The 26,450-nt window shown below is 38.2% G+C and overlaps 1 protein-coding gene across 1 annotated transcript in view; it reads right to left on the bottom strand.

The window, feature by feature from the left end:
- LOC149816608 (uncharacterized) overlaps nucleotides 1–19,700 on the bottom strand; it is a 115,349-nt gene extending 95,649 nt beyond the window's left edge. The window contains exons 1-3 of the mRNA XM_089986643.1: nucleotides 19,374–19,700; nucleotides 17,787–17,872; nucleotides 12,261–12,407 (exon numbers count right to left, since the gene is read on the bottom strand). Coding sequence (XP_089842769.1) covers nucleotides 12,261–12,407; nucleotides 17,787–17,872; nucleotides 19,374–19,533 — 393 coding nt within the window. The 5' untranslated portion in view covers nucleotides 19,534–19,700. The remainder of the gene's footprint in view (nucleotides 1–12,260; nucleotides 12,408–17,786; nucleotides 17,873–19,373) is intronic.
- Between the last annotated feature and the right edge of the window lie 6,750 nt (nucleotides 19,701–26,450).

The raw sequence follows: 26,450 nt of genomic DNA, 5'->3' as shown, positions 1-26,450 counted from the left end.
AAACAATATCATCAGCAAACAATATACATGTAACAACCGTGAAAAAAAAAAAACGTGTCCGACTCGTGTCAGACACGTGCCTTGCACGTGTCACAGTCTGGGCCGCTTTGTCGAACTCTCGAGAACCTGCGTCTTTTAAAAAGACGCAGGTGTCTCGGGCGAGGGGCAAAACCCTCGTCCCTTCTCTCTCTCCTCTGCTCCGATCTCCCCCCTCACGCTGTCGCCGGCGAGCGTTCCCGTCAGGCCGCCTCCCCGACGACCGACGATCCTCGCTGCCGACCTCCCTGCTTGGCTAGCGCCTGCGCCAGGGACCCCGAGCACCGGCGACCCGTCGCCGACCTCTTCCCCCCTCCCTGCTGTTTCTCCCGCGGCTGCTGCCGGGAGGTGCTGTCTCCCCTTCAGTCGCCGGCGACTCGCAGCCGGCATCCTCAGCCGCCGACGATCCTCCCTGCGGCCACCTCTTCACCTCCGCTCTGAGTTCCGGCGACCCAGTGGCCCCCGAGCTTCGCTCCAGGTCTCCCCCTATCTGCTGTCGACTGCGCCGGCCACCGACGACCTCTCAGCTCCGGCGACCACCTATTCTCTGGCTCCCCTCGTTTCCCCTGGTCGACACATGCGGTTTTTCGCCTCTGGCCACTCGACATCATTAGCTGCTGGCGATCGACAGTAGCATCCTCGCTGCTCCCTCTGAGTTTTCGCAGGCGGCCACCACCCTCCGTCTGGGTGGCCTCAGCCGATAGTGGCCCTCGACCCTCCAGCCTGCAGACTCCCCTGTTGTCGTTTTCGGAGGTAAACCCTCGCCTCCTTTGTGCAGGGTAGGTCGACAGGGGGGCTGAGCCCCCTGTCACTCTCCCTGTTTGCTGTGGGTCGACAAGGGGGCTGAGCCCCCTGTCGCCTCTTGTTTTGGCAGGGGGTTACCCCCCCTGCCTCTTTGCTGGTGGGTCGGTAGGGACCAAGTCCCTGCCACCACCTTGGGCTTTCGGGGTGTGTCGGCAGGGACCGATCGAGCCCTGTCACCCCCCGTCTCTTCTCGCTTGATTGGGTTGGCAGGGGGCTCCGCTTCCCCCTGCCATTTGTTTTGTTGACAGGGGGTTCCTCTCCCCCTGTCCCTTTTTGGTGTTTGCCTGCAGGGGGCGAGGCTCCCCCTGTATTTGTTTTCTGGAAGGGGGCGAGCCCCCCCTGCTCCCTTGTTGGTTCTCGGTAGGGGGAGGGGCCCCCCCTGCCTTTGTGTTGCTTGCCGGCAGGGGGTTAGCCCCCCTGCCTTCAGTTATTTTCCCCTGCAGGGGGTGGAGCCCCCCTGCACTCTTTGTTGTTCCTCGGCAGGGGGTTCTAGCCCCCCTGGTTTTTGTGTGTTTTTAGGAGACTCGCTGATTTCATGGAAATGTAAAAAGCAACAAAAAGTGTCTTTATCCTCAACAAAAGTTGAATATCGTGTTATGGCGACTACTACCATGGAAATTGTATGGATTCATCAGCTATTAGAAGACATGGAGATCTCAATAGAAGGGTCCACCAAGCTATGTTGTGATAACAAGAGTGCAATATACATTGCCAAAAATCATACTTTTCATGAGCGGACTAAACACATTGAGATGAACTGTTACTATGTTCGGGAAGTGTATCTGAAAGGAGTTATAGATCTTTCATATGTAACTTCAGAATATTAGTTGGCATATTTCTTCACCAAAGCTTTGTGTGCTCTGCGGTTCAATTTCCTCGGCAAACTTTCGGTCATCTTGCCCTAAGTTTGAGGGGGGTGTTAAATTGTAATCCATAAGACAATGTATTAGCTGTAGGAGTATTTTAGTCATTTCTACATTTTACGCATATTCATGTTTTTCAATATGATTATAATTCCTCCTTTTTATTTTTTCTTATTTTTGAAATTTTTTTCATTTTTATTTTTTTTCTTTTATGTAATATTTCTGTACAGTGTAGAACAGTCAGCCACTGACTGTTGTACACAGTTTAAAAAGATAGACGTTGGGCTGATTCCCAACGTCTCTAATAAGACCCATTGGGAATAGCCCAACGACTCTTTTAAGTGTGCTTATAAATAAGGGCTATGTGAGTCCATTGAATGCAAGTATTGCAGCAAGGAGTTATCTCCTTAAGCTTATAAACACTGTGCATTTATTGCACAATTTGTGGTGTAAAGCTTATAAACACTGCATTTATTGCACTTCTTTTGTGGTGTAAAACTTATAAACACTGCGCATTTATGTTGTGTCTTGAGTATTTGAAATATCAAGTTATTTGAAAACTTGATTGTTTGCAAGGATTCTTCACAGGAACTACTAAAGAAGACATCCTTAAAAGGAGAAGAGAAAGAAAAGGCTTTCTTAAACTATAAGAAAGCTATGAAAGAATGAAAAATCGGGCATGCTAAGGTACTTTCCTTATTTATGGGAAGAATGAGCGAACACACATGTGAGAACATATTGGAATTTAAATGAGCCAATGAAGTTTGGCTCTTTATTAAAGAGACTTATACTCAAAATCATGCCGCATATAGATGGGAGTTGCAAGACAAAATACACACTTGCAAATAAGGAGAAAAGAGTGTAAGAGAGTACTATGAAACTCTAAAAAAGTTGTGAGATCAAATGGGAAAATGGAACCTATTTGGGAAACCCCAAATGATGCCCAACAAAGAAAGAAGCAAATCTTGAATGAGTAATTTGCTAATTTATGAGGGGTCTACGACCCGAATTTGAGCAAATGAGAAGCAATATTCTCCATAGAAAGCAAGAACTTTCACCTATTCATGAAATTTTAGCGCAAGTATGCATGGAAGAAACAAGGTTAAAAACCCAAACCGAGGCAAAGGAGTACAAGGATAATGTTTTAGCCGTTTCAAGACAAGATGCTAATTCTCATACATATAAACCTCCACATTTCTACAAGAATAACTTTGGAAAAAGACGGCCTCAAAGAGAAAAGGAGATGGAAAGAAGAAAATTATTTGTTACAATTGTGAAAAAACGGGACACATCAAGATATTTTGTTCGGAGTTTAAAGCCAAAGAGGAAAGGAAGATCACTTCAATTGGTACTTATCATGTCGATAAAGAAAACTCAAGCAAAACCATTGGAAACATGTCGCTATCTCAATTGATGGAAGCTTTGCAACCTCTCCTTAAGGGTTTCTCCACAACTGGAGCCGTCGTCTCCACTTTTCCCCCCTGGTATGATTTCTTGACTCCTAGACTCTGGTGCTTTTTTCATATGACCTATAATAGTTTCAGGCTTACCAATCGTAGTATTGATTCAAGTAGAAAAAATGTTTTCACTGCGGATGGAACCTCTCTTGATGTTAAAAGCATTGAAATTTTTAAAAAAAAAATCAAATTTTTGTATTCCAAAAAATAGAATTATCCCAAAACTCAATTTAAACTTACTTTCGGTTTCTCAAATCGTTGATCAAGGTTGTAGTGTCTCCTTCACATCTGACCATTGCTCAATACAAGATCTCCAGTCAAGGAAGCAGACTGAGGAAGGTTATACGGAGAGAGATCTCTACTACATGGATCAATTAAATATTTAAAAGAAACCTTTTTGTCTCAATGTACAAAAACTAGATTTAATTTTGTGGCACCAAAAAACTAGGTCACCCTAACATTACTAAATTGTCAAATGTATCTCATTTGAGAAATTTTTTTAATGAAAAAATCCAATGTACTGATTGTATACTTGCAAAGATGAAATCCATTCCTTATCAAGAGAGGACCTTTTTTGCTTTGAAACTTCTTGAATTAATAAATTCTGATGTTTAGAGCCTGGGCCCAGTTAAGTCTAAAGGTGGATACATATATTGTTATTTTTGTGGATGACTATACTCGGTATACATGGATTTACTTTCTTAGGCACAAAAATGAAGTCTTTGAAAACTTCAAAACTTTTCACAAACTCGTTACAAATATGTTTAAAACAAATATATTCATCTTTCGTTTTGATTCAAGAGGATAATACATGTCAAATGATTTCAAAAGTTATTTAGAATCCAACGAAATCTTACACAAAAGGTCTTGTGCAAACACTCCCCAACAAAATGGATTAGCTGAACGAAAACATAGACATATAATAAAAACCGCAAGAACCTTGCTCATCTCCAAAAGTGTTCCCAAACAATTTTGGTCTTAGGCAACCCTTAGTGTAGTTTACCTTATAAATCGGCTTCCATCGTCCAAACTTCAAAAGGTAGCTCCATATGAAAAACTTTTTGAAATTTCCCTTGATTATTTCAGACTGAGAACCTTTGGATGTAAGTGTTTTGTGTTAACTAACAAAAATGACAAGTTATCTCCAGCGTTTTTCTTGGGTATGGTGAGAGTAAAAAAGGATTTTGATGCTATGATCTTAAGAACGATAAATTATATATTTCACGAAATGTTACTTTTTTAGAAAATAAAAGTTTTTTTAATCAAAATGTGCCTAACAGAGAAGATGAATATATATTCTTAGAATTGGATTCTAATAATGATAGTGACTTGATATCTAAAGAAATTCAAGTTAATGAACCTCAAATATATACTCAATGTGGTGGACATCAGGATCAAATCAATCTCAAATTATTCAATATAAAAGAAGACAAGATGACTATCATCCCAATGCCTTAGAAAAATATTCCAACCTAGAAGCCCAAGACACTAGAAATATTAGGCACTATGAAAGGCAACATAAAGAACCTGATAGATTCGTGACATATGAGTTTTTTTCCTCTCAATACAGAGTCTGTCTAGCAAAAATTTTCTCCCATTTTAAACCAGTCTCCTATAATCAAGCTAAAAATGATCCCGAATGGCAAAATGTCATGTGTGAAGAAATATGAGCTTTAGAAAGATCTAAAACTTGGGAATTGACTAACTTACCGCCTGGGAAGAAATCCATGAGATGTAGATAGGTCTTCAAGGTTAAAACCAAGAGTGATGAAACATTGAAAAGATATAAAGCCAGACTATTAGCTAAAGGGTATTCAAGAATATGGGATAAACTACGATGAAACCTTTGCTCATATTGCTAGAATGACCACTGTTAGAACACTTATAATTGTACACTTATAGTTGTGGCTGCTATTAGGAAATGACCTATCTACCAAATGGATGTTAAAAATACCTTAATGGATAATTGAAGGAAAAAATATATATGGATCCACCACCTGGGTATGATATTCCGAAAGGAAAGGTTCGTCATGTTAAAAAGGCCTTGTATAGTCTCAAACAAGCATCGAAAGCCTGGTATGATCACTTTAGTTCTATTATGGCTAGTCTTGGATATTTTTCATGTTATACTGACATTGCTTTATTTGTTAAAAAATGTGCTGCAGCATCGAAAGCCTGGTATGATCACTTTAGTTCTATTATGGCTAGTCTTGGATATTTTTCATGTTATACTGACATTGCTTTATTTGTTAAGAAATGTGCTGCAGGTATTGTGATTTTGCTCCTTTATGTAGATGACATGATCACAACAAGAGAAGATAAACATAGAGCAAATTATATTAAGCATGTACTTAAATAGAATTTTGAAATGACTAATTTAGGTTTTCTCATATTCTTCTTGGGAATTGAAGTAGTGTATTCTCCCCAAGGATATTTGTTAACTCAATCTAAGTTTGCTAATTAGATTATTGACAGGTCTTGCCTAACTGACGAGAATGTTAAGATATGTTTTGATATGCATATACATATATGTATATGTATGTTCACATATGTTGTAAATCGAAATACCCATCAAGGGTATTTCGGTACTTTCAATGTAATAGGCGTCAGCCCAATAGGAGTTGACAGCCCTTTTTATTTTTATTTTCTCCCTTTTTTTATTTTCCTTTTGTATTTTTCAAGTTACTGTTTTTTTGGGTCATTGGGAGCAGCTCCAATATGACTGTTGGAGCTGCTACCAACAGTCAGAATTCTGACCGTTTCTGACCATTGGGAGCAGCCCAACAGTCACATTGGGCTGCCCCAACAACCCCCTCTTGTTCTATAAATTGGCCTTGAAGGCTTTGTATTTGAGCAAGGCTCTCTTGAGTGATTATATGCAATATTAATATTTGCTAGACCCTTGTTTGGGTGGTTCGGTGATTCAATCAAGCATTCCACTTGATTGAAAGTGTATTCTTACCTATTCTTGCACGTATATTGGATTCAATCCACTTCATTACATGGTATCAGAGCTTTGGTATTCCAAAGGACGCTTGCTAGAAAGAAGACTGTGATCAAAAGGAGGATCTTGGACTTGGGAAAATTTCGGTTATTGCATCGGGAAGCGGACCATCTCTAAAAAGGCCTTGTATCACTTCTTCTCTCTTTCACTCTTCCCCATCTTTTCTTGTTTTTTATTCCCGCTTGTTGTATATGGAGAATGAAAGGTAAGTGATTGTCTTCATTCCCATACGCCTAAATGACACAAACTATGTGATGTGGGCATCCATAGTTAAACATAAGATATGGGAAAAAGGCTTTGGGGGTTGGTTGATGACACCGACAAGGAGCCTAAACTCATCCTTACAAAGTTGGAGAATGAAAAAGAAATTGTGCTTTAAGGAGAGGAAATGGCTAAAGCCGTTTCCGAATATGAGAAAAGACGGAAAGAATTGATAATGGGTCACTCCAAAATTATTAGATGACTCATCAATAGTATGACATTTACAAATGTTTTTGTTTGGCGAAGTTTGACTTCACTAGTGATGCTTGGAAATACCTTAAAAACATGTATAGTCTTAAGGATATTGCGCATATATGTAATGTCCAAAATAAAGTAAGAACCATGACTCAAGGAGAGATGAGCATAAGAGAATACTACAATGCTCTCTCTCCTTTGGGATGAATTGGCTCTTCTTGAGCCAAAGTGGCATAGTCTACAAAATGTTGAGCTCCGTAAAAATAAAATCAAAGCAGAGCATTTTTATCAATTCATAAATGGGCTTAGGCTCAAATTTGAAGGAACTAAGTCCGCTCTCCTCCATAGAGGAGGGGTTCCTTCCATAGTTGAGATACTTGAAGAATTAACTATGAAAAAGAATAGGTTGAAAAGGTCATCCACCTCTAAGGATGAAGAATCTGTTCTTGCTATGTCAAAGCCCGAAAACCATACAAAGAGTTATAAACCACCTCATTTCGTAAGAAATGAGAATGGAAGGAACCCTAACAACTATGAAAAGAGGGGTGATCATGAGTTAAATAAAGGTGGAAAATTATTTGCTACCATTGCTATGAACCGGGACACATCAAACCTTTTTGTCCCAAAAGGAAAAAAGAAGATTATAAAAAAGACAAAAGAATGGCTTCGGTGGAAAGGAGTGAAGTAGACGACTCTAAATGCATCGGTTGACTATCCTTGGCTCAATTGATGGAAGCATTGCAACCTATGTTTAAAGCTCAATCTTCCTTTTATTTGGAAGCGATCGTATCGACAAGTGACAATCATGGTAAGACCTCTTGGATCTTAGATTCTCGTGCTTCATTTCATATGACTCCTAATGAGTCTATATTGTCTGAATACAAGCTTAACTCAAATAATTCTTGTGTTTTTACTACCGATGACACCTCTTTAAAAATCAAAAGTTTTGGCATTTATAAAAAAACACCTATATTTCACATATCAAATATTAGAGTAGTACCAAAATTAAATTTAAATCTCCTATCGGTTTCTCAAATTGCGGACTATGGTTGCAAAATAATTTTTTCATCCAATGATTGTCTAATACAAGATCTCCAGTCCGAGAAGCTGATTGGGCAAGGCCATAAAAGAGGAGATCTTTATGTTATGGACAATCTTGAATTGCCAAAACAATCTTCTTAAAATTTTGTGGAAAAGAAAGATGTAGGAATTTGGCATAAAAGACTAGGACATCCTAGTATGACCAAATTACAATTATTTTCATTTCTTTCAAATTGTAAAAGAAAAAACTTTGTATGTGAAGATTGCATTTTTGGCAAAATGAAGTCTTTACCTTTTGGAACAAGACACCTTATAACTAAGAATCCATTTGAACTTGTGCATTCGGATGTACGGGGACCTGCACCAGTCATATCCAAATGAGGTGTTTCTTACTATGTTGTGTTTGTGGACAATTATAGCAGACACTCTTGGATATTCTTTTTAAAACACAAATCAGAAGTATTTGATTATTTTAAAAAATTTCATAGTTATATACAAAATCAATTTAAAACCAATATCCAAATTTTTAGAGCGGATTCTGGGGGAGAATTTGTGTCAAGAAAATTTAAAAATTATCTGGACACAAATGGGATTGCTCATCAAAAATCATGTCCCTATACCCCCTCAACAAAATGGTTTTGTCGAAAGAAAGCATAGACACATTATTGAAACCACTAGAACTCTTCTAGTATCTAGAAATGTTCCAAAAAAATTTTGGGTTGAAGTTTCCCTTACGATAGTCTACTTGATAAATAGAATGCCTTTAAAAAATATTGAAAACATTTCTCCTATTGAAAAACTTTGTAAAATGTCTCCCGATTATAAAAGATTAAGAGTTTTCGGGAGCAAATGTTTTGTTCTTACCAACCAAAATGATAAACTTTCCCCAAAAGTCATTCCTTGTGTGTTTTTGGGCTATGCTGAAAACCAAAAAGGATATAGGTGTTATGACATTGAAAGAAACAAGTTATATGTTTCTAGAAATGTTACGTTTCTTGAAAATGAAAGCGGGTTTACCAAAGATAATATCCAAGAGAGTTGTGATTATTCGTTCATATTTGACCTAGTCAATGACAAGAGTGAATGTATTCATGAGAGTCAAAGCATTCATGAAGCAAATGAGAATATGAGTAGGAGTCTTGACAATGTGGATCTACCTCACAATAATTTATAAACCTATGCTCGTCATATTGAAGATCACCTATAAAGTGCTTTAGAAAGATACTCCCAATGCCAAGAAGAAGATTCTTCCAACCTTAGAAAATCCATAAGAATTTTGAAAGCTCCTAGTAGATTCGTATCATATGATTTCTTTGAACCTAAGTTTAGATCTTGCCTAATGGCCATTCACTCGTATTTTGAACCTCAATCATATCATGAGGCTAAACACCAGCATGAATGGATTAAGGCCATGAATGACGAGTTGGAAGCATTAGAAAAGGAAAAAACTTGGGAAATCCAAATATTACCTAAAGAAAGAAAAACTATAGGATGTTGATGGGTTTATAAGGTAAAAACCAAGTACGACGGAATATTAGAAAGATATTAGGTTAGATTAGTAGCCAAAGGATACATTCAAGAATATAGGATTGACTATGATGAGACATTTGCCCCAGTGACTCGCATGACTACTGATAGAACTCTCATTGCTATAGCATCAAGTAAGAAATGACTCATATTTCAAATGAACGTTAAGAATGCCTTTTAAATTGCAACCTAGATGAAGAAGTATACATGGATCCTCCTCCTGGTTTGTCTTTAGCATAGCATCCACGGAAGTCAAGTATTAGGCTATGGCCACCACAACATCAAAGACTGTTTGGTTGAGGAGTTTACTGTCAGACATGGGAGTACCATCAACAACACCATCCAGGTTATGCTGCGATAACAAAAGTGTCATATACATTGTTGGGAATGATACTTTTCATGAGTGCACTAAACACATCGAGATGGATTGCCACTATGTCAGAGAAGAATTTTTTAAGAAGACGATTTTGCTACCACATGTCGCATCTGAATATTAGCTCGATGACTTTTTCACTAAAGCCCTTCCTTCTTTGAGGTTTCATTTCTTGTTAGGCAAACTTTCGATGATCATACCGTAAGTTTAAGGGGGTGTTAATATATATAGGGGTATTTTAGTCTTTTGTACATAAGGGTATTATTGTCTTTGTCTACCCTTTTTCCATTTTTTTTTATTTTATTTTATTTTATTTTTACTTTTGTAATTGGTAGATTAGGAAAGGGCTTAATAGTCTTTAGACTATAGAACTATTGGGATCTCCCAAACGGCTATATTTCTAGTCGCTGGGGAGGCTCCAACGGCTCCCTCTTGTCTCCTTTGTGTATATAAAGAGGTTGAAACCCCAATCCATGCATGCTTTGTCGTGACTTCATGCGCAAGATTCAAAAGAAAGAAATTGCAGAGCTTTGAAGAAAATGAAATCAAAAAGGGCAGTTGGCCCAGATGGTATACCTATCGAGGCTTGGAAATGCTTGGGAGAGAAAGGTTTAGAATGGTTGACAAATCTTTTTAACAAGATTTGGCGGACAAACAAGATGTCTAATGAGTGGAGGAAGAGTACTTTGGTACCTCTATATAAGAATAAGGGTGATATACAAGATTGCACAAACTATCGTGGTATACAACTCATGAGTCATACTATGAAACTTTGGGAGAGGGTGATTGAGTCTAGGTTGAGGAAGGTTGTCAAGATATCGGAGAATCAATCTGGTTTTATGCCTGGAAGATCAACTATGGAAGCTATACATCTTCTTAGACAACTTATTGAGAGAAATAGAGAGAGGAACAAAGATTTGCATATGGTTTTTATTGATTTGGAGAAGGCATACGATAGAGTACCTAGGGACATTCTTTGGTGGACAATGATGAAGAAAGGTGTTTCTCTCAAGTACATTAGTATAATTAAGGATATGTATGAAGGAGTAGTAATCAATGTCCGCACTTGTGGAGGGGTGACAACCAATTTTCCTATAACGGTTGGGTTACATCAAGGATCTGCTTTAAGCCCTTTCCTATTTGCTATAGTGATGGATGAGCTTACGAGATCAATTCAAAAAAATGTGTCGTGGTGTATGTTGTTTGCTGATGATATTGTTTTGATTGATGAGTCTAGAGCTGGGGTTAATGCTAAGTTAGAATTATAGAGACAAACATTGGAAGCAAGAGGTTTTAAGTTAAGTAAGAGTAAGACAAGATATATGAAATGTCGGTTTAGTAAGCAACGAAGTAGTGATGGGAGTGTAGTGAAGCTTGGTGAGCAAGAAATAACAGTGGATGATTGTTTCAAATATTTGGGATCTATCATTCAAAAGTATGGAGAAATTGATGGAGATGTAAATCATAGGATAAAGGTTGGTGGATGAAATGGAAAAGTGCAACTAGAGTGTTGTGCGATCGTAGAATGCCATTGCGGTTGAAGGGAAAGTTTTATAGGACGACTATTAGGCCCACTTTACTTTATGGTACAGAATGTTGGGCTGCCAAGAGACGTCATATGCAAAAAATGAGTGTAGCTGAGATGCGTATGCTTAGATGGATGTGTGGAAATATAATAAAAGATAAGATTCGAAACGAGGAGATACGTAAGAAGGTAGGCGTTGCACTTATTGAAAATAAGATGAGAGAGAATCATTTACGGTGGTTTGGACATATTCGGCGAAGGCCTAATGATGCTCCAGTTAGAAGGATGGAGAAATGGGAAAATATATTAGTTAAAAGAGGTCGGGGTAGGCCTAGGAAAACTTGGATGGAGATGATAGGAAAGGATATGAATGCTTTGAACCTCACCGAGGACATGGCATTGGATAGAAATGATTGGAGGAGAAGGATTCATGTGGAAGACCCAGAATGATTTTCTTTGTTGGTTCATATCGCCGACCCCAATTGTTTTGGGATGAAGGCATAGTTGTTGTTGTTGCTGTTTGTTGTTGTATGTGCCCTTAAGTGGCCAATTTGTGTGACTCTTGTGTTCATGTAATTGACCCATAAAAGAATGTTCAGACTAGAAAATGGTTAAATATACAGACACAAGCTTTACAGGAAAACTATAAAATAGTGAAATAATATGCCGCTAATAAGTCAGTCTTTTACACACTAATGGTTCTTATTGAAAGTGCAGACTGATAAGGAAGGAAAAAGACCAAGATGGGCAAGATGAGCAGGACGAACGAAGAAAAGAAAAGATGTACTTACATTCAAATCTGTGAATATTGATATCAGATCAAAACTTGAAGAATAGTTATGCCAACATTTTGCCCGATTTCTTCCTATTCTAGTTCATCGGTTCTCAACATATTTGTGGCATACCTAAATTCAGAACCTATTTCTGTTCTTATGCAAAATGGGGCCATTTTCATGGTTATGAGCAATGTAAGAAAGGAGAAAAGAACATATCCATTCACTTGTTGAAGTTTACACTAATCAAATCAAAATGTAATTTTCACATGGATGTTTTATGTAAAATAAATAACATGAAAAGACACTTTGTAAATGGCAGCTAATTAATTCTTAACCGAAATTAAAATGTCATTATTAATAAATTCACAATAAAACACTATAAACCAATGATAACTTACAAGCTGAACAGCAACAAAGATAAATAAAATGTCTCTAGTTACAAAGAAACGAAACTTCAAGGTTCGCCACTTCCTATCTATAGGTACATGCACTCTCAAGTGATAAGGAGCTTTGCAAGTTGTACAGTGAGCAAAAGCAAATCCTTCCTGCAGTAGAATAAATAAAGAGATTCATCTCAGCAATAGAGCAGGAGTAAAGCAATCAAAAAAGAAAAACACATACTTCACATAAGAATAACAGTGCCATCTGATCTAAAAGTACTGGAAAAAGGAGCATAAAGAGAAACAATTTTTTTTCAGACAAAGGACATTATGAATTTCTTAGAATCAAAATTTTTCTTAGTTACTGCAAAGCACCTAAACCATGGTGGAGGCTTTGACAAACTATGGCAGATAAGTTGAATGCCCCTAAAAAGACACAAGACATGGGAGATAACTCTTCCCCTTGAGAACAAAGCTATTGGAAAAACAAAAGGGTGTAGACCATAAAATTTAAGCCAAATGAAGAGGTGGAAAGTTTCAATGCACGGTCAAGTGAAAAGGGTACTCTCAAATGCATGGAATTGATTGCTTAGATACATTTGTGCACATAGGTGAACTAAATTAAAAAAGAATACTCATGCAGTTTCACCCACGAATAATAGCCTGTACAGAAACTAAACATCAACAACATGTTCCTACATGACCCTTCTCACAAAACCATTTCAAGCAAGACCTCTCACCACCACATTCCCCTCACATAACCTTTCAAATAATTTCTCTCGTTCATAAATGATTCCCTTGATTTTTCCCCCATTATATCCTCTCAAGTAGGGGTGTCAATGGATTGGGTATGATCCGATCCCGACCTGTACCAGGCCCAATAGGATCTGGGTTTGGTGTGAGAGAAGGAGGTCCAATTAAGAATTTGGGTTGGACCCTGTATCTAACCCTAATCGAGACCCGGTTATGTTTTTTCCTATGGTAGGTTCAGTAGAACCCAGGTCTAGGCCCAGCACCAACACCTCTAGTCAGTTCTTGGTCCGGACCCAGCCATTTCTGTCAGGGGTCTGACCTATTGACTACCCTACTTTCAAGGAATTAATCTTATACCTTAGGGCCTGTTTGGAATCTCACCGTCGGAGTGGAAAAATGGGCGCCGGAGTGGATTCCATCTTTTCCCTCCGTTTGGGATGGAGGGAAAAGATGGAATTCGTGGAACTGGCGTGGCATTTGCCGATGCCAGTTCCATGTTTCGACTGCCACCATCGGGAGGTGGTAGTCGGCAAATCCCATGCCAACTCCACTCCCCGACGGTGCGCCCGGCTACCTCCAACGTCCTCCCCACCTACCATATTAACTCCACTTCCTTCCAGGCGAAGACCTCCTGAGTGGCCTGATCAGCACAGAGGTAGGTGATCCCAAACTCGCCCCGACCGAGCTAGTACCGACTCTCGATGTTGTGACCGGTGGGCTCGCTCAGGACGACGAGCTTGCTTTCGGTAGTACCCCTGTTAACCCGGTAATCACCAGAGAAGGGGTTCTACTTCTTCGCCTTCTTCTCCCCCCGAGAACTCCCCGACGTAGCACAGCAATTTCCCATCGATCAATTACCAACAAAAATCACCAATTACAATCTATGAAAAAACAACAAAGTCATGATATAGAAACTGGGTTCGAAGAAAGAGATTTGGAGAACAAAACACATTTTTTATTTTCCCTTGTTCGATCTAGAAACAAGACTACAGGAATTGGGTGAGGTTTAGAGAAAGAAACACCCACAAATTTCTCTTTTTTGGGCCAAGGGAGAAATTGGTGAGCCAGAATAGGAAATTTTAGGGGGAAGAGAAACTGGGTTTTATCTAGAGAGAGAAATTTTAGGGTAATTGCTCGATAGGGTTTTTCTTGATTTTTTTGGAAGAATCTTGAGAGTTTTTTTTTTCATAAGTTGGCTTTCTCAAGAAAATCTCATAAGTTTCAAAAGTTTTTAAAAATGTAAATAAAAACAAAACATATAAGAAATAATAGGTTATAGTAGTATTTTTCTTATGAAAACGTGAAGAAACAGTTATACTCTCTCTCTCTCTCTCTCTCTCTCTCTCTCTCTCTCTCTCTCTCTATATATATATATATATATATATATATGTATATATATATATAAGAATCGTGCTTGAATGTCATGATGTTTATGTTAATCGCTGATAGTTTCATATTTTATCGGCTGTAGTGAAAAACTGTTAGCGATGTGACATTGTCAAAATATCAGCCAGATATTGAAGACTATGGTTCAAACAAATTAATTAGGACTTACACCTATTCCGTCTCAAGAGAGGCTCATTTCAGCATTTTGCTTGTTGATGATTTTTATAGAGGACCTGAATATTTGTTGTAAAACAAAATTTAGATCAACTCTCCATTTTTAACTAAGTCTGAGCCTTATCCTCTCAAAAAAGCAAAATACCATATTCTCATATATGTTTGGAAACTGGTATCTGAAGAGGGAACTATGAAATCCACACATCCTCCCAAACAACTTCAAAATCGATTTCGTAAGTGCTTGCAGGAATTTTGATGGTGCTCCCAAACAAGCAGGTGGGAAGTACCAAATCCACAAGATTTGCGGATGCCATACTTCCTTCCCCATCTAACATGGACGCCGAGATTCCAAACAGGCCCTTATCTTTTTTAATTTCATCTTGCAAAACTTCGCAATATTCCATCCTGCCCATATCAATTCCTAAGATTAACAAACTGCCCTTAAAAATTACCTTTCCTCAAATGCTTATATCTAGTGATAGCCCCTGAATACTTCTTTTAAAAAATGTGGTCCTAATATAACTACAAATCTTGAACTCGCCCACATCCTTTTCCAGGACTCTAATACTTCAAGTATTAAGGTTAAATATAGACAAACCAGAGAACTTTTAATAAACCCAAGATGTTAGGCAGCTCACAAAATCTGTTTTGCCTATTTTTACATGTTAAGCAAAGGGAGTTACAGTCATCTGTAGCTTAATCTTGCCTCAGTTAATCTGCTTGGAGCACAATTCTCTTCCCATGCATATATCTTTCAGTATTCTTTCATCCTGAACACACTTTTCTAGATTTGGTACTAGTACATGCTTCTCCTCATGGAGCATACTTACTGTCATAATGCATTTATGCCTCCTCAAGAGCACATATCCAGCCCTTCAATCATAGTGTACTCCTTCAAGGCATCTTTCTGTTTTGTTCCCCTGCTTCTGTTCTTAAGTTCATAATTTCTTTTGGAGCATGCCCAGCCTACTTTCTTATATGTTAACACATGTTATGCATTCTATAAGAGACCAGCCTGCTTTATTCTAAGTTGGCACATGTAACACATTCTGTAAGATTCATTGACTAGTATGGTAACTGGATATCTTTTACAAGTGCATTCAGCACCATGAAAGCTCTAGAATTTGTAGATTTCTAGTTTCAGGTTCAGAGGTGCCTTGCTTTTTTATTTAGTTGCTAGATTTCATCATTCTCAGTAGGGTTTGAGGAGAGCTAGAATAGCAAAACCTAATTTATAGAATTTGAAATAAACATATTTAATATTTAAGCAAGTTTCGTATCACATTTTCTCTTTTGCCTTCCTCTCTACTATATAAAAAACTCTTCTTAGTTGGGGAGCAGAGTGTGGTGTTTCCATAGCAGTTGAAGCTTCATTGTGATAATCAAGAAATATATTATTTCATTCTGCTATTATCTTTGCAGTCTTGTTCTCATCTTTGTTTAGCTTCCAATAATTTTGGCATGTCCTCACTGCCCTACCTCTTAGAATCAAAGGCATAAAATCAATACTGCAGAACTCGCTCACAGAAAAAGAGAATTTTAAATTAGAACACACACACACAGCTATTTGAAACATGCAACAAGAGTTCTTGTCCACAGTCATTTGTTTTCCTGTTTAGTTCATCAAGCTAGTTACAGTGAAGTGCTTTCTCTAGAAAACGGAATAAAGAAGCAGGAGAAAATATCACCAAGAAAACAAGGAATACAGAAAAGGCCAAATCCTTCAAGGATAAATCAGAAAAAGACCATGTTGGCTGTTCAAAAAGAGAAAATCATTAAATGCATGAAAAATCAAATAAACCATCTGAAAAACAAATAAATGCAGTAAACAAGATGAATATACACATTGTCATATAGCACCTATTAAAGTTGATGCAGGGCAGTTTAGCATAAAATTCTTTTTTCTTTATAAGAAATTAAAAATGACACCATGACCTTTTTTTCTATGCCTTTTATCTTGCCTTAGTTCTGGCATTTAAGTGGTTTTAGGACTTAATGCACATGGTAAAGAGAGGTAACATCCATTATCCTAATGTTATCGAATAATGGGTTCTCCCTCTGTTTCTCATATCATTTTCTCGCTTATGCTCTTATTTTTGTTTTGTATACAAATAAAAAACCTTCAAAAAAAAAAAGCTCCTGTAAATAATTTTGACTTACCCAACCATGGGAAAACCTTAATTTTAGGAAACCAAATCACCTTCCTCTCATTTTTGCCCCATTCCTTAAGAGAGCCTGTTAGACTAGTAAGCAAAAATATCAAATTATAATCACTGAAATTTTTTTTCTTGAGTTGATATAATCATTGAAAAAGACCAAGAAAATGTAAGATTACATCTCAAAAACTCCACCAAAACATGAAAATGTAACATTAACAAATTTTGCAGCAAATAAATTGTTATGATCTAAGAAATTAACTGAAACTACAAGGATGAGAAAAATAAAGTTAGCACAAGATACAGAATCAGAAAATGATTAATAACTTTGAAATATTAGGAGCTATGTTATCTATAAGCTTCTAACATTCCCAAGACACTGCTGAACATCAATACCAACAGAACACAATTAGACACGGTCATTAATATTCCCTTTCAATGGTGTTGAGTGTGGACACTTGGTGTTGGATATTGTGTTGAGCATGGACACTCCATCTTGGACACAATGGTAGTATGGATGCCCCATGTTGGACACTATTTCAAGTATGAAGACTTTGTGATGGACAATGTTGATTATGCATTGTGTCAAAGACTATGATATTTTGACATCCTTGGATACTTCAAGTGTCGGACACTTTGTGTTACTATAGGCATTGTTTTCTTTCTTTTGATACTCTCCTTTTCTCTTGGATTGAACAATAAGCACTAGTCTTTCTATATAGAGCATTCTTTTATACACATACATGCACACATACACACACATACATACATACATATATATATATATATATATATATATATATACATATATATATATATATGTATATATATATATGTATATATATATGTATGTATACATATTTATATGTGTTTGTGTGTGTGTGCACTGTGCACTCAGTGTGCCAGACACTTTATACCTATGTCTGACACCAATACCTCATATAACTGTGCAGGTAATATAGGAAGATAGATTACCTGAGAGGTGAGAGAGTAGATACTGTAATTTAGTATATTTGGCATAATAAATTTGTTTGCAGGCTAAGGATAGCTAAAAGTTTGAGAGGCTCATAGATACCCTTATAGCTCGCCAGTGGTCCAGGCATTCACGATGAACATATTTTGAAGTACCTTTGCATTTACAAGGCGCAATAAAATCCCGACCTGAAACAGGAAGCAGAGAATGCTGGTTAGCTGCAAAATAAATAGTTGCATGTAAACATGCATTACAAGCAGAGTAAACAAATGTGTGGACGCAACATAAGCATAGCACAGAATACCCTCCATAGGTACATTTATGCATGCATCATGACTGTGAAGACTAGCATGTCAAAAAAAATTAGAAAGAAAATGGGCATTTTTCAACAGATTGATTGACTCCATTTCTCATGAATCTTTCTAAGTTGAGCAAAAATTACCGAATATTATCCACCATAACACTGAATATTATCCACCACGAAACTTGAGCCAACAAGGTGGATCTTATAAGAAGCTTATATGATAATGGATTTGCAATAAAAGACTGCATAACCATGCATCAAATGAGGCAATCCAGCCCAAGCAGAGCATATGAATCCAAGTTCAACCGAGTTTCTAATCAAATAAGCTTTTACAAGTGCATACACAATAATCAAACCAAGTTTGACAGGGGACCTGACAAACGAGATTTACGAGTATTTTCTGCTGAAACCTGAATATAAGATGTATCACATGCTTCCGCAATAATGTAAAATTTTCACAATCTTCAAGTTAGGATTTTTCCTGCTATGGAAATGTATCTGCGAGTCCTCAACATTTGAAATTAAACTTAGATTTTTTTTCTACCAACGACAGCTTATAAAGAAATACCAGAATAGATATCTTAAGGTTGTCCAAAAATGTCAGAGTAATTTGAAATTTAACTATTTAAAAAGAGCATCGAATGGCTTCGTGACTCACATTTTCAAAAGTACCAAACTCCTGTTATATTGAGACTGTAAGTCCAAATTCCAGTTCTATTGAGATTGTTTTTCGAGAGAAAACCAAAAAAATTGAAGCTTCCTCCTTTAGTAAAGTTTGATTAACAACATAATAATCTGATTTCATGCGCAGTTATTAAAGCAAATTGATCTGTCTAATAATAGGTTAGGTTCTGAAATTCCAAAAAACATCAAATTAAGAAAAAAAAACGTAACCACCTTAATTATGCAATTACATAAAATTCTTACATCCAGTGTTCATAAATCAGAGTAAAAGCAGCTCTAGTTTGGGATATCATCATGCTCTACAAAACAAGGCAAGCTGAAAACTTTAATGTAAAGATAATGAGTAAAACTAATACTAATCAGGAGGGATCCGACGGGACAAATTAAAGGCCACTTTCCACAAAATTTTCGCGCAGTTTCTGAATGTGGAATAGACTCTCCAAATTAGGCCACGCCTAGACCCAAAATCAAAGAAAGAAAGGAAAAAACAGATGAACGATCAATTAGCTACAAACAAAAAGAGATACCAAATGAATGATCAATGAGCACAAAAGCCATTTTCGTGGAGGGACCTCCTCGCAAACGCATTTCGACCGCTACACAAATTTCAGGAACCGGCCGAAAAGGAATGAATTGGAAAGAGCCGATTACAGGAGGAAGCGGGGACGGGAGAATTTGGGGTTGGGGTTTGTTGAACTCACCATCGGTTTCGAGGCATATTCTGCATTGGATCTGCTCACCGGGCCCGGCCTCGAGATCGATGGTGTCTCGGTCCATCTGCGGGCTGGGTTCCGGCGCCGCCGCCGGAGGGGCAATCAGAAGAGCGGAGCTCGAAGGATCATCAGCCATTGCCGTTCCCATATATCGCCTTTTCGCCCTATCGTTCCTTGTCAATTACTGTATTGAAAGTCAGTTGCTGCAAGAAAAGGGTTCAATCTTCGATCATCGGAATTCCATGAGAGAGAAGGAGAGAGACCAACCCTCCCAAGACCGTTCCTTCCCTCTCCCTTGTGATCAGAAAACGTAAACGGTTTTCCCTTTTCCCTTTTCCCTTTTCCCTTTTCCCTTTTCCCTTTTCCCTTTTCTTCTTTTGAGGCTGAACACGGATTTCATCAAACACCGTATGATGGGATCCATCATACTCGGTCTTAACTGGCCAACAAAAGGCCTGAATAAGGTCAGAGGACGGTGATCGGTGCTCTGACGTTAGAGCACGCTCTAATGCCGTTCATCCATGCAAAGAACGGCTTCCCAAAAATCATAGGTTCTGCTATTTTTTCAGCCGTTGATTTCGCAAAATATCAGATGCCGTTCATCTAGCATCAATGCTCTTCAAAAAGTACGTGGGTCCCATCTAAAAATGGGGAATAGTTCGAAGCTATTTGGGATGCCGTTCATTGCCTGGATGAACGACATCAGAGCATGCTCTAACAGATTACCTTAAGAGCACGCTCTGACCTGATACACACTTTATTTTTACGCAACGACGTTGACAGCCACCCATCTCAACATTTCTCGAGAAATGCCAAGATGAGCGGCTGTATTGGTGATGCATGATGCAGCGCCGCTGCATATTATGTGAATTTTAAGTTTCAATTTCTTTAGGAGAATGTGAACTAATGCTAGCCGCCCAGTACATCGGTTGGACGGGCAGGATCGAACTGGATCCTATGCCATCAGATGTTGTAGGACGCAGGTGCCACGAGTAAAAGAATTAAAGACAATAGAGATCTTACCCGGAAAGTGAACTCCCTTTTCTGTCAATACCAGAAATAGACTACTGGCCAACGTGTATCCAAATCCAAGATCCAGAGGTTGATGTGCAATCACCAGCTGACTGTTGGTAGTTCTGAAAAATCAAAACTGAATGGGTTGGGTTTGACCCAGACCTGACCCGTACTAAACCCTATAGGGTCAGGGTTCGGTGATATAAAAAAGAGGTCCGATTAGAAACCGGGTCGGACAAAAAGGGTACAATTAGTATATGGAACCAGGTATGTTTTGTGAAATTTTATGCCAAACCCGGTTCGACCTGACTTCCAACCCATGATTTTTCAATATAAAAAGATTAAAAATTTATTATTTTATTTGGTTTGGACCGAGTCTGGTTCATGTAATCCCTATAGGGCCCTGCTATCGTTTTTCTTATACAGACCCGGTAAGATCCAGGTCTGGACCTGGTATCCGCACCTTAAAACAGATCTGGGTTCGGATTCACCTGGGTCCGAATCAAATCCGACTCGTTGACACCCCTACATGTCAAGCTGCGAGTTGTTGAAGTATACATTTGGGGTTTGTGGAGTTTGTTAAGGAGAAATGCGGGACAAAATGCTACGGCCTTTACAGGTGGCACTCGGATGATTGAACACTTTACTTCTGAAACTCAAACCTCTCATGATATTATATTTGACCAAATTAAGGTAGGGCTTGGAAAGAAGTCAGCCGGCTTTTTTTTAATGTGCAAGACCCGATCAACCTCTGCCTGGCTATTATATGCATGTCAACGATGCAGGTTTAGGGAGTAGAAGGTAGTTGTTTACTCCAATTGGTGCCTACTGCCAGTTTTTCGGGCGTCCTAAAGTTTTTTTTTCATGTTTTTTTTTCTCAAATATGACTGTAGAAATGTGTACTACATGCTTGATTTTATTAGAATGAACTCTTGAATCGTCTGATTCCGAGAAGTGAGTAGGTTTTTATATCGTTTGAAAATCTATGGTGTATAATTTTCATAAATATTTAAGCTAAAAAAATCATATTTTTTTTGAAAAAAACACAATCCAATTGTTGTTTTATCAATAAACCAACAATGCTTAATGCAACTGCATGGTCAGATTTGTTACGAATACCTTGAGGCGGCAGGCTCCTAACTGTAGTAGACAGCTACTCCCCACTCCAGGTTGAGATATCTAATCAAAGTGAATAAGTTTAGTCGGATTCAATCGAGTCAGATGCATTTTAATTTAGTGGAATTCAATCTGTCATTCATATATATATATATATATATATATATATATATATATATATATATACTCTCTAGAGAGAAAGAGAGAGAGTAATTGGTAGTTGCTCACAGGTTAGGTACTAAATGGAGAGGGTGGTGTATGTTCGCCCCCGATGATTCACTGAATCCCACGTCTGTGTTCGGGGCTTTGAATGAGCACCACGTATACAAGCACATGGGGCTTGTATTCCCGTGTATGTTGACATAACTTTGCATCGAACTCTGGTGTTGTTGCAAAGACTTAAGTACCCTTTCTTGCTATTCTTCTCATAAAGTGATGGTTTGGAAAAATAACAAAAATGCCCTTCATTCAAAAAAGAAAAAACAAATAGTTCAAAAAAAGGACAAACATGCCCTCCATCCAGAAAGTCGAAGATGATGTTGACTCTTCAAAGTCTTCTTCTTCTTTCTCTGTCCAAAAAAAGGACAAACATGTCCTCCATCCAGAAAGTCGAGGATGATGTTGACTCTTCAAAGTGTTATTCTTTCTCTGTTCAAAAAAAGGACAAACATGTCATTTATCCAGAAAGTCGAGGATGATGTTGACTCTTCAAAGTCTTCTTCTTCTTTCTCCGTAAAACACTGTAAAATCCTCTGTCTCTCTAGAGAAGAAATCAAGGGAGGCAAAGAGTTCTTCCTAGAGAAGGCCATGAACATCAACCCTCTCACTCTTTCTCCTTTTTCTCTCTACTTCTGTGCACATCCAACAGACGATCCTACATTGCTCCATCGCCATCTTCTTCTTCTTCCTTCTTCGTAAAACATTGTAAAACCCTCTCTCTCTCTAGAGAAGAAATCAAGGGAGGTAAAGAGTTCCTCCTGGAGAAGGCCATGAACACCAACCCTCTCACTCTCTCTCCCTTCTCTCTCTACTTATGTGCCTGATTTAGAGTTTTTGCCCTTACAGAAGGGGGGTCCGGGGGCTCCCCCCGGCGCGGATTCCGCTGCGCGGTCAGCGGGCGGGGGTTCAGGGGGGGCGCTCCTGGCGGGGGGCTCGGGGGGCAGCGCCCTCCAGACCAAATTTTTTTTGGGCCTTCCAACAATGATTTGTAGTATTATCGGGCTTTCCTACAACAATTTGTAGTATTTTCGGGTCTCCAACGAAACGCTATAGTGATTTGCGGAAGACACTACAAATCGTAAATCACTATAGCGATTTGTAGTGTCTTCTGCAAATCGCTATAGCGATTTGTATTGTCTTCTGCAAATCTCTATAGCGATTTGTAGTGTTATTCAGTAAGCAAATCGCTGTAAATCGCTACCCGAATTAGGACCAACTTGTTAGGGCCATATCTTCCTAACCGAAGGTTATATTCCAAATCCGTAAAAAGTGGTGTCTTCGTTATTGAGTCTAGTTTATTTCTGTAAATTTTCAGCGATTTTTATTGTCATTTTATTCTCCATTTTAACTTCAACGATACATTACAACCATAATCATCAAAAGAAAGATTGCCCAAGCTAAGAGTCTTGAGAGAGTAGAGGAGGGCCTCACCACCCACCGAACAACAAGAAATACAATGACTCAACTTCAAGTGCAGTAAGGACCCAGAGTCGAATAAATTTAGAGGCAGCTCATCAGTAAGGACCCACAACAGTCAATGTGCAGGTCAGTCGGTGCTTGATGAAGCAATGTAGGATCTTCTGATGGATGTGCACAGAAGCAGAAATAGAAGGGAGAGAGAGAGTCTTAGGGTTGATAAGCCCCCGGACCCCCCTCCTGTAAGGGCAAAAGGCCATGAACACGCTGGGAGGAGCCCTCAGACCCCCCTTCTGTAAGGGTAAAAGCTCTGAATCAGACTCCATAACTCTTCAAGTTGAATGTTGCTACCCACACTGGGAGGAGCTCTCAGACCCCCCTTTCTGTAAGGGTAAAAACTCTAAATCAGACTCCACAACTCTTCAAGTTGAATGATGCTACCCACGTTGGGAGGAGCCCCCAGACCCCTCTACTGTAAGGGTAAAAACTCTGAATCAGGATCTACAACTCATTTAGTTGAATGATGCTACCCACACTGGGATGAGCCTCCAAACCCTCCTCCTGTAAGGGTAAAAACTCTGAATCAGGCTCCACAATAGTCAATGTGCAGGTCAGTCGGTGCTTGATGGAGCAATGTATGATCTTCTAATGGATGTGCACAGAAGCAGAAATAGAAGGGAGAGAGAGAGTGAGAGGATTGATGTTCATGGCCTCCTCCAGGGGAGATTTCTTTCTCGGATAATCCTGCAGTGCAGAGACTGGGTCTTAAATAATCATCTTTGGGGCACTTAAGTCTTTACAACCACTCCTTTTCAAGAATCGTCATTTTTTTTGGCACCAATGGAGGAGAGGGTACTTAAGTCTTTGCAATCGCATCAAACTCCAATGCTAATTAATGCTGACAAACATGGGGATACGAGATGCACATGCTTACATATGTGGTGCTCTTTGGGACCCCCGAACATGAGATGTAGCTAACTGCCCTGTTCAGGGGGGGAACATATAACCTGCTTTGTACTAAATGAGCATGGTAAATGTGTTTGTCAGTTTTTTTGTTTTTTTTAATAAATTCTGACCGTACAGATATGATCTATGTACTTAATTTTATAGGGATCAGTGCTTCAAGTGTTCGATTATGACACATGGGTGGGTTTTTATATGGTTCGAAAAATCAACTATCCAAAAATTTTGTAAATTTTTTTTAGGCTCCAAATATTATTTTTTCATCAAAAACACATGCCTGAGGCATGGATTACTAGTAAATCGACCATTCACAACACATTTATGGCGTGGGAACCACAAAAAAAAATACCAAAAGAGCAAAAAAACCCAATTAGCACATATCATTTAGCACTTAACGTGTGAGCAACTACCTCTCTCTCTCTCTCTCAATTAGCACATATAATGGTAATTGTGCAACCCTTAGGTACGCAGCTACCTACGCAATTGCACTGGCTGTCCATCATGGGGCTTAATGGATGGCCAACACAAAAAATGCTAACACTAACTATTTGCGCATTTTAGCATTTTTAGTGGCAGTTTATTACTACGGCTAAAGGTTTCAATTTTCACTGCAACCTTTATTGGCAATCAAAAACTGCAGCTAAAGGTCCCAACAAAAACGGTTAACGGAGGTCAAAAACTGTTGTGGGCAAAAATGTACAAATTACGTATTTTTGCCCCCTTTTTGCATTTTTTTGTGGTCGTTAATGCTGTGATGGACAGCCACAGGCATTCCATCGGTAGCTGCACACCTCTCTCTCTATATATATGTATATATAGATATATATATGTATATAGTTGAACTCAATCTAATTCAAACTCACTTCGAGTTTTCACTATGATTTGATCGGATTCCTGTGATTGATGTAAAGGAAAATTTTGATATGTAAAGCTCACAGGAAATGTTTGTTTTAGATAAAAAAAATTACATATTTTTTGCTTTTAAAGGTTGTGCAAATAAGAGGCCAAGCCATCCTCCTCTCATGATGAGGTGAAGCCTAGACAAGTTGGCTACTTTTGTAGCTTCAAACTCGTTCTAATGTATGATCTGAATTCACGGAACAAAGACCTACAAGATTGACAGATTTTTCAAGTGGACAAAGCAAAATACAAAAATATATAAACAAAAGTTTAAAAGAATTTAAGAAAACTAAATTAAATTAGAGTGCATTGAATCCAGAGACACCTTTTTAAAGACTTTTAGGTTTGCTTTGCTTGGATGCTCCAAGTCCTCTCTTTTAGTCTGGCAAAGTCCAAAAAAAGTGAAGTGATTAATGCTATTTTGCAATCATAGACACTTGAGAAAATCCAACTTTTGCATGGCATATAATTTTGCTCTAGGTGTCCTACGTGAAACATAAGAAAATGAAAGTTGTGATTGTGATTCTCACTTGAGAGGGCCTCTCCCTTTTTCTGATAAGAACCCTTGAAACTTGAGAAAGTTGGTCATGTTACAAGACTGAACCCATGACCAACTTTCTCAAGGTTGACCTTTCTAAAAGTTCATCCCACCTATAACCAAAGCAAACATGCCCCAAATGATCTAAGATACTTCCTAGTAAAAATCTAGCAGTGCTCTTCCATAAGAACCTATTGGAAATAATACCCTGAAAATCCAATAAAATATATTTGATACAAAATTATGTGACATTTATTATTATGAGATCATTATGTTTATGGGTGTATTAAACAAAATAGTCATGAGATAATTAATATGATATAAAATATCATAAGGATCTCCGGGATACATTATATAATAACTAGATGTTTGACTTTGGGTCAACATGAGAGAACTAGTTTTTTTAGTTCTTTGTGCTTGAAATAGTCACAATTGTGAATGAAGTTGTGCAACTTATTTATGTGGCTGCAACAGTGTATGATGGTCTAATAAAATGGTTGATTTTTGAATCATCGAAGTAGGAACTTGGCATCAACATGTGGGTGCTTAATTGTACCCTAATTGGTTGCACATGATAAATTATCTTGAAAAAATATTTTTCTGCCATAAGATAATTCTTTCATATACAAAAGAGTTCAAAATATCTTTTGACTTGAGAAACTCATTTATTACTAAGTAAATAATCTAATTATTTTGAATATACCTAAATAAGTTATTATAAAATTATTAAAGAGTGTATATTAGATAATTAGTGAAATACTTGAGCAATCATGAGTATCCAACAAGGGATCCAAAACTACTTTTGGAGAATATCCAGCATTGAGGAAAAGTACAATTAGGATTAAAAAATCCAAGCTTGGTAATTTGATATCTTAATTTTTAAAGTGTTTTATTGATAT

Source organism: Nuphar pumila, chromosome 14 (assembly GCF_984573655.1).
Source record: "Nuphar pumila chromosome 14, dmNupPumi1.hap1.1, whole genome shotgun sequence".
Taxonomy (NCBI): domain Eukaryota; kingdom Viridiplantae; phylum Streptophyta; class Magnoliopsida; order Nymphaeales; family Nymphaeaceae; genus Nuphar; species Nuphar pumila.
This window is presented reverse-complemented; position numbering and strand designations above follow the sequence as displayed.